The following is a 14,352-nucleotide window of genomic DNA, read 5'->3' on the forward strand; positions in this document are numbered from 1 at the left end:
CTATAAATAAGTTTTATTTTTTTTTTTTGCATTATAATTCTTATAAATTATTTTAAAATTCTTTCCAAATTAGGAAAAAAAAGTAAAATTTAAAAAAATCTGATGCCGGCTGCGGCGCGCGGGGTGTTGCCATATTTCTAAGCTTTTCTTTTGGGCCTTTTGCTTTCCATCAAACTTAAAATAGTCTTTCGCATTTCTTCAGTTTCGAGTAGTTCGTTTTCATAGCCGCGAATTGCTTCGTTCTTTTCTTGAAGTTGATTCTCCAAAAACGATATAACACTTTCGGATTTTTTCTTTGCTTCTTTTTGTTCTTCGAGGGATTTTTGTGTTTTGGCCAATTCACGATCTTTCTCTTCCAAATTGCGTGTTTTCTCTTTGATATCGTTCTCATAAGCGCCGATAGTTTTCTTGAGCTTCTCAATACGATGGGTGTGTTCCTTGGTTGTGGCTTGCAGACGTTCGAGTTCTTCAGTCTTTTGTTCAAAATCGGATTTCAGTTCGCTGTAGTCTTTTTGGAGGACTGAAATGAATAAGAGAATAATGGGTTTGTTATGATGAGAGATGGAAATTCGATAATACAACAACAAAATCATTTTAGATGGAGCTTTACTTTGTTTTAAAATCATTGACACATTCACAACTTATAGAAATCGTAATTTTTAAATTCGGAACAATATTGTTGAGTTATTGATAGATTTTTAGGTTATCCTGGGATTCAATTTTTCTCAAGTACCATTAACACTACCGTTTTTTAGATTGTTTAAAACTTTATTTTTTGGTCACGAAACTTAATTTCATGAGTACCAAATTTGTTAGTCTTTCTAAATTCATATAAAAATATTGCTCTTGATATATTTGCAGGCAGTGGACATTCATTTTCTGTGCTTTTGACCCTAGATCGTCTTATAAGGATTCAAATGTCATTCTTTTCCGTTAGCTGTCTGTCAGAATTAGTTTTCAAAAACTGTATCAAGACCTAAATTAAAAGATAAATTCAACCGGATGCTGAATTGTACGTCTTTGTTCTTTTATGTGTTTTTTAAAATATTCATAATAAGATCAGCTTAATTTGCCATTTGTTGGAGTTCTGTGCGATCATTTTTCAGGGAATAATTTATTTTTTTGAGCGAAGAAATTTTACCGAAAAGGATATTTGTATTGGAATAATAAATAAGAAATAGAAAATTGTCGCAACGATTTCGAATTTTCCCGGATTTTAAGGGTTATCAGCAGAATTTGTATTGTTATTTGAATCGAAATTGAAACAAACTTTTTCATAAAAACCCAAATTCAGTGCTTTATAGTGGATATTTTGCTTCTGATCGCTGTGCGAGCTTTATTTTTGAAGTTACTGATTATTATACTGGTTAGCAAAATTAATTAATACAAATTTTCTGAATTGTGATTTAAACAGTGATCGTGATTTCTCATAAGTTAAGATATGGCTTATGGATCTTCATTTGACGTTCTCCAAAGTCTAAAAAAAACCTTAAATGTAATTCTCTTATGGTTTTAAGAGTTAATTTTTAGTGCTGTTTTCGAATCCAAAATTTTATCCTAGCAATATGTGCTTAGACAAAAAAATACCCGCTTTAAAGGTTTTATTTTTAACATATTTCAAAAATGAAAACACAGATAGCTTTAAAACCGTTTTGCGTTTTTCTGTTAACAGCCGTTTCAGCATAATTTCTCCTTTTAATATTTATGTATGAAAGGTGGAAGATGACAGCTATTGAGTACTTTTTTTTTTAAAATAAGTAAGATATTGAAAATATTTAAATGGAGTATTGAAGAAGTGATTGTAGATTTAGGAAACCATCATGAATTTTATTGAAAAAACAATATACTTTATGATTTTAGATGGACTTAAAAAGCCCGATATACGTTTTTTTCGTATTATAAAAGATTGTACCTGAACAACCTGACTTGATGGATTTTGTTGAAGTCAATTCGAACTTAAATCATTAAAAACCTTTGGATAAGTGTAATATGATTGCCAATTATAAAACCTTGTTGATCAGTGTCAAAGTATTAATAGACTTACTGCTTTTCATCGACTATATCTCGACGACATATCATTGTACAAACCTCCAACAAATAGCAAATTAAACGAAATCAAATTACCTACAAATTCAATTTCACTATAGTTTCCTTCGAACTATTCTAAGATTCAAAAACTGGACACTTAAAGCTAAAATTTGCCCTTTTTTAAATTAATAACTATTGAATTCCTAGCTTGAAAATGCCTACAAATTTTGAATTTCTTTTCCTGTTATTTAAATAGATATGCTTAAAGAAATTTGTTGGCATTATTGATGAATATTATTTATTGAAGTGATTCCTTTACATCGTTATCAAATTTTAGCTACTTTTACTTCTCTAGAGTCAAAACTGATTTTGGTGGTATTTAGTCTACCTCTTTACTTCACTTCTATTTTTAAAATAAAATGTTACAACTCCTAATTAAAAAGTAACTTTAGTTGATTATGTTGTATTTTGAAAAAAGTAAAATAAAAAGAACTTCTTCGTTTTAGACTTCGAAGCAGAGTGACCGAACTTCTTCTCATCATTTCTTACGCTACCTCTTCCATTGCCTGGATCGTCACTTCCTCCAGGTCAACTACGCATTCTATTTCCATACACTTGACACAGTTTGTTTGTTTAACAAATAACATTACAATAGTGCAACATCAACATATGTCACACTTGACATAGTTGCACTACGATGGGTCACTATTGCAATATGATCCCTTATTGTATCTGTTAATTTGGTTGACATAGTTCAATTGCCGTTAATATGATTGTATAACAATATACATGATTGGCAGACGGCAATTTTGCCATGTTCATATATTATTTTGATTTTCAAATTGTAAAAAAATGTTTTTTAATGAAATAAAGGAATAATATAATAATAATACATGATGAACGCTTAGCCGTAATCGAACTATGTCATGTGTCTTGAATGCGATTCATAGGAATTGGGTAATTGTGGGAACTGCGTGTGACCTCTGTGACTAAGGACACAACAATTAAAATAGCATCAATTTTTTAATGTTGAAACTCATATATAGAAATTCAAGTTCTTGCACACTCATTCAACATGTATTTTTTTTCCAATAAATAATTCCTAGTTTTTACTTACCAATCATTTCGGACACCTTGACTTCTAGGCGTTTCTCATTGATTTTCAGTGCATCTGTTTGCTCACTTAATTTTTTCATTAGATTTGTTATGTTAGTCTTGAGGTTATCCTTTTGATGAGTGAGATCTTTACATTGGGTTTGTAATCTGAAGAGAAAAAAAAATTATAAATATATAAATTATAATTATAATAAAAACCTTTTGTTTTTTGCGTTTAAATCTTTATCTTTATACAAAATCTACTCATGCATAACATACAATAAAACGATCACTTAAGTCTTAAATGGTCACCTAGCAGAACTAATGTAAGGAGCAAATTCATTTTGGATACTAAACCTTGCCATTCATAATCGTGATTTGGTTTTTCATTAGGTTTTAGCAAAAAGATTACTTTTTTATTTATAAAAGAGAAAAAAAATTGTATGCCACATTAAGGTCGAAATATGCATTTATGTTGAAACTATAAAAACTAGCTAATCTAAGGTAACAGCAAAATTCATAGTTTAAAATTAGTTATAGCCAATTTTTCTTTAAAAAAAAAACTCACTATTTTTTATTATTATGAACTCATTTTTGGTTACTTTAAGCTTTAGATTCGCAAATCCAAAATCTATTGCATTCGTATTTTAGGGGCCTATTATAGCTATCACTGGTTTCCATCATTGAAACCAATCATTGTAATTTTTTACAGGTCTTTTATAGCTATCATTAAAAATGTCTGTCATTGAAAATATTTACTGGAAATGTATGAAATTACAACTTAATACATTGGAACGCTTCGTTTCACTTTTGAATATAAAAGTATCAGTTGTTCAGGAGAATGCATTATCGTCCAGAAAAAGAAAAATACATTTTTAGCGAAAAATCACTGCGCAATTAAACTTTTTTTCTAATACAAATATTTGTGTGATTTCCGATCAATCCGAATATACATACATTTTTTTACTAATCAAAGGAAAACACCGTCAAATATCCATTCAAAACATTTTCCGGATTGATTTCGAAGATATGTACACGTACAGTGTCTGTCATTAATATTCGGTTTTTGTTAATTTTTTTTTACTTCGACTTGGTCTTTAATAATAAAATATATACAACTACTTCTTGCTTGGGAAAAAAAGAATTTATTATTTCTTATTAAATGGTATAAAAGCTAAACTAAGAAAAAAATAGAAAAGGAACAAAACTTTAAAAAACATAGTTAATTAATATTCGATTTTATCTAAAAACACAAATGCATCGTTAAGAAATTCATTTTTTAAGGAAATGATTTAATATTTTGTCGGATAACCTTGATTGGATATGACTCCTTGAAGTCTTTGAGGCATGTTTTTTATAATTTTGGAAAGATATTCAACACTAATTTTGTTCCATTCTTCTTGGAGTCGAATTTTAAGTCCACTTATTGAAGTAACGGGGTTTTCACGAACTCTTCGATCCAATTCATCCCACAAATTTTCAATGGGGTTTAAGTCTGGGGATTGCGCAGGCGTTTGGATAACTTTTGGACAGTTATAGAGTAGCCACTCTCTAACAACATGAGCCTTATGTTTCGGATCGTTGTCCTGGTAAAACTTGAAACTGCGTAAAACACCCATTCTCTCAGCACTTTGTTTCAAACTTTCTCTCAAAATTCTCAAATACTGTTCTTTATTCATAATGCCGTCGATAAAAACAAGATTCCCGATGCCTTTTGCAGATGTGCAACCCCAAACCATGACGTGTCGCCATGTTTGACAGTTGGTTTTAAATTTTTGCCCTTTAGCTCTTCGTTAGGTTTCCACCAAACCATAACCCTTCCGTCTGAACCAAAGAGATTAAACTTACTCTCGTCGGCAAAAATAAATTCGTCCCACCAACTTGCATCCTTGTTTTTATGCTCCTTCGCGAAGTTGACTCGAATTTTCCTGTTGCGCATATTAATGAAGGGCTTCTTTTGGGCAACACGACCATTGTAGCCATATGCTTTGATGGTACGACGAATGGTTGATGCAGATATTTGCTTTTTGCATTCAATTTTGACTTCTTCAACTTTTTTTGGGGCACTTAAACGAGGATTAGCTTTGATCTTTCGTACTATAAGCCGTTCTTCTTTCGCCGTAAGTCTTATTGGTTGGCCCAAATGCTTCTTTGGCTCGATTCTTCCTTCATTTTTGTATCTCCGGACTATATCTCCGACAGTGTTTGGCTTCATATTTAATAACTCTGCAATTTTCTCTTCTTCACCTTTTTCGTGTTGAATAATCACAAGATTTCTTGTTTCAAGACTCGAATTTTGTCCTTTACGACCCATGTTTTATTTATTGAATAATTCTATAATGTTAGACTTCTACTTACTTTACAAATGTACGCAGAAAACCTACAGGCTAGTTTGGTTTAATTTAACATTAAAACAAAACAAACCGTTAGTCTTAAGAGATGTCAAAAAAAGCAGAGGAAGAAAAAACCGAATATTAATGGAGCGTTTACATTCAGCCTTTATGCGTTTCCATCTAATAATCTTAGCGGAGGATGGTAAATGGCGGATAATTTTTGATCAATTGTAAAGAATACATTCATTCATAAATAAAATAAACAAATACTAAGATTTATAATAATGTTTATAAGTGGAAAATATGAAAAAAGAAATTGCATGATAAAAACCGAATATTAATGACACTCACTGTAGCTATAACTGGCCTCTTAAACACAAAAATAAAGTTTCAAATCAACCGATTTAAGTACGAAAAATTATATTCGAATTATACAACAAAAACACTCTATAGTGTATAGTTTTTGTTATACAACATTTTTTTTTGAAAAGTTTCGAGTTCTATTTTTTTTTTACTAAAGTAGCAGATAATTTCGAATCCAGATCGGCAAATCTAGAAAATTACTATTTATAAGTAAAGTGTGTCTTTTTGAAGTCAATTTTATTTTTGAGTAATTTTTCAAAGTCATTTGTATACAGTATAAAAAAAAACAAACTTCTCTTCACCTGTATATATTCTCAGTGATTGTATTGAGGTTGAAAAAAGCATTTTGAAATTTTATTTTGAGAACATCTTATAACAAAATTGTTTGTTTATTATTGTTGCAATTTTGTTTTATTTTAACTAATTAACTGGTTTTATTCGGAAAGTATTTTGCTTATAGAGACGGTATTGAGCATAAAATGAACATAATTCAGTTAGCTTGAAATTTTAGAGAGTATTACCGGTGAAGAAACTATCTTATAAAGGTTGAAATCGGCAAAATCGAAACAAAATTAAAATTTTCGTAATTTTTTCGATTTTTGCGATGTTGCGTTCAGACCTCGAGATCGAAAACCTGAATTATTTAAAGACCAACGTCATAAACACCTAGAACACAAATTGGATCTACTGAATTTAAGGAAACGTATCTTTCTTTAAATCGAAAGACTACTTGTCTTAAAAATAGTAAACTTGATTGTTTCTAATGTTCTCAAAAACTAATATATGTTTTTAAATTGGCTTTTTGTGATTTAATCAATAATTTATTAAATTAAGGGTTTTCAATAACGTACACAAAAATGTGGTCTAAATAATTTGTCTGTTGGTTCTACTTTGAGATTTAAAATATTGTTTTTCTGAGACTATGGACAAAAGCAACTTTTTTTTTTTAAAGTTACTGCTTTCATCCGCTTTTGTCATAGTCTATGCTTTTGCACCGTATAGCAGGACGGGGATGATTATGCTCTTATATAGCGACACTTTGGTCCCTCGAGAGAGGACTTTACCACTCAATTGCTTTCTTAGCCCAAAGATTAACCGTTAGCAAGAGTTATTCTGCGCTTGATCTCACCGATGGTGTTGTTTTCTGCGTTTACAGCGGAGCCTAGGGAGACGAAGTCCTTGACTTCCTCAAAGTTACGTCTGTCGATGGTGAAGTTTTGACCAAGAAGTCGGTGTTGTATGTCCTTTCTTGACGATAGCATGTACTTTGTTTTGCCCTCATTAACCGTTAAACCCATTTTTGCCGCCTCTCCCTTAATACTCACAAAAGCCCCATTGACATCACGCTGAGTTCTTCCGATTATGTCTGTGTTATCAGCAAACGCTAGTAATTGGACAGACTTTTGAAAGATAGTGCCTCTAATGTTGACGTGTGAGCTCTGCACTATTCTTTCAAGCACGATGTTAAAAAAATTGCATGACAGCGGATCACGTTGTCCAAAACCTTTTTTGACATCGAAAGGTTCTGTTAAGTTGTTTCTAACCTTTATGGAGCAGCGTGGTTATCCTATCCAAAACTAGACATGGCTCTATACAGCTCTTCCCTGTAGATGCTGTTATAAGCGGCCTTGAAATCGATGAAAAATGGTGGTTGTCGATTTGGTGTTCTTGGGTTTTTTCCAGGATCTGCCGTAAAGCGAATATTTGATCGACTGTGGACTTTCCTGGTCTAAAACTACATTGATAAGGACCTATCAGGTTGTTGACGAGGGCCTTTAGACGTTCACATAATACGACAGAGAAGATTTTATAGGCGATGTTAAGTAGACTGATTCCTTTATAGTTGGTGCAGTTTAGACGGTCTTTTTTTGTCAGGATCGGGCGAACAATACTGAGATTGCATTCATCGGGCATGCATTCAAGATATCTGCTATAGCGGTTTTATTAGACTTCAGCTTAGATATGGTAATCTTTACTTCGTCTAATGTTTTCGTCGTCTATGTTGAATGGATCATCCTGCCTGACAGTCGCCGTTATACAATCTGCAGAAGCGGTCCTTCCATATCCTCAGCATTGACTGTGGTTCCACTATGATGTTTCCACTTTCGTCTTTGCAGCCTTCGGTTCTAGGTTTATGTACCTGTGAATTACGTTTTACCTGTTCATAAAACTTTCGAACTTCATTCCGGCTTTTAAACCTCTCAACATCTTCGCAACAACGCTTCTCATTGCCTCTTTTTTTCGTTCTGAAAAGTCAGCGTTCCTCTCGCCTCTTCTGCTCATAGAGCTCATGAGCAGCTCTCGTCCTTTTATGCAGCGCCGCTTTGCGTGTCTGTTGTTTGGCTGCATTTGATTGCCGACATTCCTCATCAAACGAGGGGTTCCTTGTTGGTGGCTGTTTGAGTCCCAGCACATCAAAGGCGGTTTCTCTGATTGCATCTTGGCAATGTTGCCACTGGTTTTCGTAACATTGTGTTGGCAGGAGAGAACTTCGAGAGAGGTTACTTGTAACTCGGTCGGAAAAGGATTTGGCGATCTCTGGCGATTGTAGCCGTTGGACGTTGTACCTTCTCCCAGCACCTCCCTGTTTTGCCTTGGGTCTGGAAATCGGAAGTGATACCTTGGCTACAACGAGGTAGTGGTCCGAGTCGATGTTAGCTCCTCGGAAAGTTCGGACATCCATGATGCTGGAAGCATGTCTGGCGTCGATCGCAATATGGTCAATCTGGTTGACGGTAGATTGATCTGGAGAAGTCCGAGTTCCTTTGTGTATGTTGAGGTGTGGAAAACGCGTACTGGCTACCATGACTTTTCGCCCCGCAGCAAAATCTATGAGCCTGAATCCGTTGTGGAAGTGCTGTCGTACAGGCTGTTTTTCCCGATTATTCCACCGAAGATGTCTTTCCTTCCTAGCTTGGCATTAAAATCGCCCAGGACAATTTTAATATCGTAGCTAGGAAACTGCTCATATGTTTTTTTCTAAGATCTCGAAGAACATATCTTTGGTGTTTTCATCCTTCTCTTCTGTGGGGGCGTGCGCGCATAGCAGGCTAATGTTGCCGAACTTAGAAATGATGCGGATGGTCATGAGGCGCTCGTTGATGCACCTAGAGCTCAAGACTTCTTGCCTAAGTCTGACTCCAATGACAAAGCCGCATCCAAATAGGCACTGTTGGTTTTCGCGGTAGCAGTCACCATAGTAAATGTCGCAGTTTTTCATCCTTTTTTTTGCAGGCCCATTCCATCGTATTTCCTGGATGGCGGTGATGTCCGCTTTATAGCAGTCTAGGGCCTCCGCTAATTCTTCGGCCGCACGTAATCTATTAAAGGACCTAATATTGCACGTGCATATCCGAAGTTCGTTGTCCTTAATTCGTTTGCGTAGGTTGTCAACAGTAAACCCGTCTGTACCAGAGGATTCTTGTTGCTTGGCAGCTATGAGGTTTTTACGTGGCCAAGAAGTCACTCTTGACTCACTTCTCTGAAAAATTACCCGCTTAAAAGGTGGGGTATAGACCCCTATCCCATATCAGCTTTTTTATTTCTTTTGACTTAATCTTCTCACTTTAGAGATATGCTATCTTATGGTACCTTTTGGAACGGAGAATATTGTTTCATAAATTGGATACAATCACTTTTATTTAAAAGTAAAATTGGGAACAAATTAATTTTTCAAGAATCATGCCAAATATTGGGTCTATCGCGGATATAATTTTTTTTTTCATTAAATGTCCTCTTGTGGAAAGTTTACAAATTGCACAACGTCTTAAGTTTGTTTTCTCATTCATTTGAAATGGAGAGTCAAGTTTTCAGAATATTTTTGAAATGAAATTTTTAAAAATGCAAAGTATTTCGAGTTAAATTTTTCATAGAACTTGAAGTCCTAAAAACTCGTTAACTCACCTCTCTTGATTGATGTGCAACTTAAAGTTCATTGTGTGATACTTCTCCAACTCAGCCTTTTGTAAATTCACAGTTTGTGATAAATGTGTTATCTAAAAATATAATTTTAAACAATTTTAATCAACTTCAACCCATTTCTAAATTGTTGTCCGTATGTTTTACCTCTGTACTTGCATCTTGAAGTCTTTTATTCATACAACCTTCAGAACCTTTCAGAATATTCATTTTGTGATTATATAATTCAATCAATTGCGATGTTGCCACATTATTAATCTGAATAAAAAGAAACAAAACAAAAATATCATAAAACCACTTCTATATTTAATTTATGGCTTTTCGTTAGCAGAACCTGTGAATTAGCATTTGCTGTGGATATAAGTTCAATCAAAGCATTCAGTCTCTCCTCCAAATCCTTGCTAACCAAAGCTTGATTAGTTTTGAGGATTGAATTCAAATTCGGCCACTGGTCGTAGGGTGTCTTAGGACTCACTGTTGTATTCAATTGAGCCAACAACTAAAAACAAGAAACATCATTGAAAAAGTCTCCAAAGACGGACAAAGAAAAGACTCTCCCTACCTTAGCAACTTCATTCCTGGGAAAATGTTCGAATTGTGAAATCTGGAAGATTGCATCACAAACCATCTCACTTCCCGAGATCATTGCCTTGGCCATGGCAAATTGAAATTGTTGCATTTGCATCAACGAGCAGACCTTCTCGAAATAAGCCTTTTTCGCGATTCCAGCGAAATTAATCAACAACAACAAACACATTATGGATTTCTCCAGAACATCCACAGCCAACGAGGAACAAGTGAACATCTCTGGACGCATGTTGAGGAGCGGAGCGAACATCTTATCGAAGTATGACTCTGTTATTTTTGAAAGAATCAATTTTTCGGTCTTTTGTTTACTCAGGAGGGTCAGGATAAGTTGAAGGATAGCTGTGATATGATGAGAATTGGTGTCAGGCTTCTCCGAGATGGTTATGAGCTGTGAGATGAGATGGACGTCTTTAGCGATCTTCACTATGAGACTCTCCTTGGTGGCTATGAAAGTTAGAAAATGCATCAATTTGATGGTGAAGAAATTCTGGAAAATTCTTACTTGTCCGGATGAGAATATCAAGCAGCCTTACTGCATCGATTCCAGCCAAATCGCTCTCGATCCATTGTCCCAACATTTCACTGATTCTGAGGATAATTGACTCCAAGCTGATTCGACTCTCCGAGCCATCCTCGTTGGGATGTTCGGCGAGCTCGAGGACATACCTAATCAACTGAAATACCAGCGACATGCAAAGTTGCTGAGCTTTGCGAGACTCTTCCGTGGAGTCATCCATTTCAGAGCGACCATCAATTTGCTGTAAGAAAGAAAACGTTTAAGGGATCTCTTCAAATCGTTGTCATGTTAAAAATTTACATCCAGAAGCCGCTCAATGTCGTCGCAGTAACTCTCGTAGGTCGTCATAGCTAGATGAAGGCTTTTGTGTGTCTTCGAATCCAGAAGGAATTCCACAACATGCCTCAGATAGGGAACATTCCAGGTTTTGATGCATTCGTCGATAGTTCCAAATGTGGCGCGAACAAAGACATGCAGCTCCTTGACCTCCGGCGAGTTGATGTCCTCCGAGAGGATGATCATCATCTTATTCGCCAGAACTCCATAACTTGTGATTTTTCGACTGAAACTCGAGATGTTCACAGTTCGGAGGAACAAAAACAACACTGGGAAGTTCTTGTAGCAAAGATTGATAAGAATCGAAAGAGCCAACTGGGATTGTGGCTCCTGTTCGGCATAGATGATCTGGACAAGGGACTCGACCAAGCTGGTGAGATAGGGCTCCTCCCAGGTGATGCTGATGCCATAGGTAAGATCCTGGATGATTATGAGGATACGCTGAACTTTGTCCTAGAAAACGTCGAGGTGTCAAACAACTCTTTGTAAATTAAAGGATTATCTTTCTCTTACCTGAGCTGCAGTCTTCTTCAAAACTGAAGCCAACAGAGGAACAAATCGATAATCGTTGACAATGGCGCGACGACAATCGAGATTCTTGGAACAATGTTGTAGGACTGTGATGCATGACCACATGACATCCGAGTCAGGATTAAGGATTTCGATGACGGCATGAAGGTCCACAAAGAATTTCGAGATTTCCAGACAATTCGGCGCGAAGTGTTGTGGTTGGACTGTTGTACTTAAAAGCTGAAAATGTTTGGTTTTGTTATTCAACGCTGGAAGGATACTTTTGAGTTTGTCTTTTAAAAACTTACAGAAGCACTTCGATTCAATAAAATCAGATTTTCTTCTAATTTAAAATGTTTGTAATTTTCAGCTTGTTGACTAAAATCACGAACATACGAAATTGATACATCCATTGATGATTTTGACATTGTTAGGAGTTTTAAATTAAAATATAATTCATGCAGTTAAATAATAAAATTGATTTGTTTAAATAAAATTCATACAAAATGCTAAAAATTAGCAAGCAAAACTTTTTTGTTGGCGAATAAATGTTTTTTGAAATTAAAATTTTCAGCCATAAATGTCAAACTGTCAATTTGGCAAACCACCTGGCGGCGAGTTATTGCAAATTGGTACAGCGGTTACTCAAACTATAGAAGATTGGTTTGAGGTTTTGATAAATGAACCTATGAAATCGACAGCGCTCAGCGGATATTTTACGTTAGGTCTCATTCACATCGGGGTAGACATTTTAAATTTTAATGATGCACTGACACGGATGACAAATTGAATTTGTATGATAGGTTTAAGACGTCAATATTGTTTTTAAGAATAAGAAAAGATAAGATATCGAATGGAAAAGAGGTTTAACATGAAAATGTTTAAATTAGAAAATAGTTTTGATGATACAAATTTTTGTGTTTAAGCAAAGAAAGTGCGGCAGTCATTTTGAATTTTTAAAAATGAATAGGATCGACACAAAGTAATGAAAATTAAAACTCCAACGTCAAGTATATAAGTTTGAGTATTTTATCGCTTCAAGAAATGTTTCCAAGGTTATTTTCAAGGGTTTGACAGTTGAGAATGTCAAATTGAGTTAACAATTCTGTTAAGTAAGTTTATAGGCCACTTTCGAAATTTTAAAGTGTTTAAAAATTAAGATGCTTTTGGGTAAATGGCTTGGCTCACATAGAACGTAAGTAATTCTTAAGCTATTAACCAATCACAAATCACTATTTATACTAAAATTGACTGTTTGGCACCGTTTACACCCTACGTGGCATAAATCAGTATTTATTTAGTTTTTTACTGAATTACAGCCAGCTATAAATTCAGACATCGACACCAGCGCTAAAATCAAACGAAGAAAATCTCTTGAAAATCGATGCTTCTTTGGACTTAGAAGGCAATTAAGTATTAAAATTCTCTCTCGAGAAACTAGAGTCACTGGAACGATTGATTGATATCCAAGTCTCAGCATGCTTACTACAAAGGGAAATCGGTAGAAACAGCCTTACACACTCTGGTAAGAACTTCCTCCAGCAAAAGGAATGTACTATGGTTGCCTTCCTGGATATTGAGGGCGATTTCAACAACGTTAACACATCCGCGATCACTTCTGCTGTGACGACCCTTAACGTCGAATTCTCACTCTGTGAGTTGATTAATCTAATGCTAAATAGCAGGATCATCAAAAGATGGGGGGATTTTGTACGAAAAAGTCTGTCGGTAGAGGCACTCCACAAGGTGGTGTTCTGTCCCCTCTACTGTAGAGCATAGTGCTAAATGAACTACTAATATCCCTTGAGAGGGAAGGCTACAGAGTGGTTGCGTATGCCGATGATGGAGAACATCCTAATATACTAAGAGACCTCCTCCAAAACGCACTCAATATGCTCACTAGATGGGCTGATCACTGCGAACTTAGTATTAATCCTCAAAAAACAGACCTCGTCCTTTTTACACGGAAATACAAGACCCCAGTAATTGTACCTCCGTCAATAAAAGGTGTACCACTAATTTTTACTAATGAAGCCAAATATCTTGGTCTGAAATTGGACAAAAAATTAAGTTGGAAATCTTGTGCTCAGGAAAGAGTTAAAAAACTACAACAGCTCTTTTACTTTGCAAGAAAACCATAGGAAGCTAATGGGGTTTTCAACCTTGCATAACCTCCTGGCTATACACATCGGTCATCCGAATAATACTTTTGTACGGGGTTGCAATATGGTGGATTCCACTGAAGAAAGTCACATACTACGACAAACTCAGCAGAGTCCAACGCAATGCATGTCCCTGCATAAGCTGGACATTAAGAACCACACCCTCACCTCACCCTCGACATATTCAGCAAACAAGTGGCAACGAGTACAGCTACAAGACTCAACGCCTCATCTCAATGGACCAACAACAATGTGGGACACTGCATCATTTTGAACCTCTTTGCTTCTATACCAAAGTACATAGACTACACTATTCCTAAAACCCTATTTGGAAAAAACTTCCAGATATTTATTCCATTCAGAGATGAATGGGAAGACAAAAAACTCCTATATAACAAAAGTATTCATTTTTATACAGATGGATAAAAAACAAATGAGGGAGTTGGTAGTGGTGTGTACTCAAATAAGTCTAATATAAGCATCGCATTCCGCCTCCCTAATC

At 35.2% G+C, this 14,352-nt stretch overlaps 1 protein-coding gene across 1 annotated transcript; it reads right to left on the reverse strand.

Moving 5' to 3' along the window:
- Positions 1-10: 10 nt before the first annotated feature.
- Positions 11-12,254, reverse strand: LOC129948981 (uncharacterized). The gene is made up of 10 exons (XM_056060148.1): positions 11,997-12,254; positions 11,692-11,928; positions 11,143-11,631; positions 10,828-11,083; positions 10,300-10,769; positions 10,072-10,236; positions 9,885-9,995; positions 9,723-9,814; positions 3,146-3,291; positions 11-520 (listed from the first exon to the last, which is right to left on the reverse strand). Exons 1-10 carry the CDS (start codon positions 12,114-12,116, stop codon positions 138-140), a joined length of 2,469 nt encoding a protein of 822 aa, XP_055916123.1. The 5' UTR covers positions 12,117-12,254; the 3' UTR covers positions 11-137.
- Positions 12,255-14,352: the final 2,098 nt, after the last annotated feature.

The sequence above is a fragment of the Eupeodes corollae genome, chromosome 3 (assembly GCF_945859685.1).
Source record: "Eupeodes corollae chromosome 3, idEupCoro1.1, whole genome shotgun sequence".
Lineage (NCBI taxonomy): Eukaryota > Metazoa > Arthropoda > Insecta > Diptera > Syrphidae > Eupeodes > Eupeodes corollae.

Bases quoted from the DNA above. Each gene is read 5' to 3' on its own strand.
- LOC129948981 (XM_056060148.1), bottom strand. From the start codon at position 12,116: ATGTCAAAATCATCAATGGATGTATCAATTTCGTATGTTCGTGATTTT. The intron at 11,929-11,996 runs GTAAGTTTTTAA...AAACATTTTCAG, and splicing joins TATTGAATCGAAGTGCTTCT to CTTTTAAGTACAACAGTCCA. The intron at 10,237-10,299 runs GTAGGGAGAGTC...TCTTGTTTTTAG, and splicing joins CCAGGAATGAAGTTGCTAAG to TTGTTGGCTCAATTGAATAC.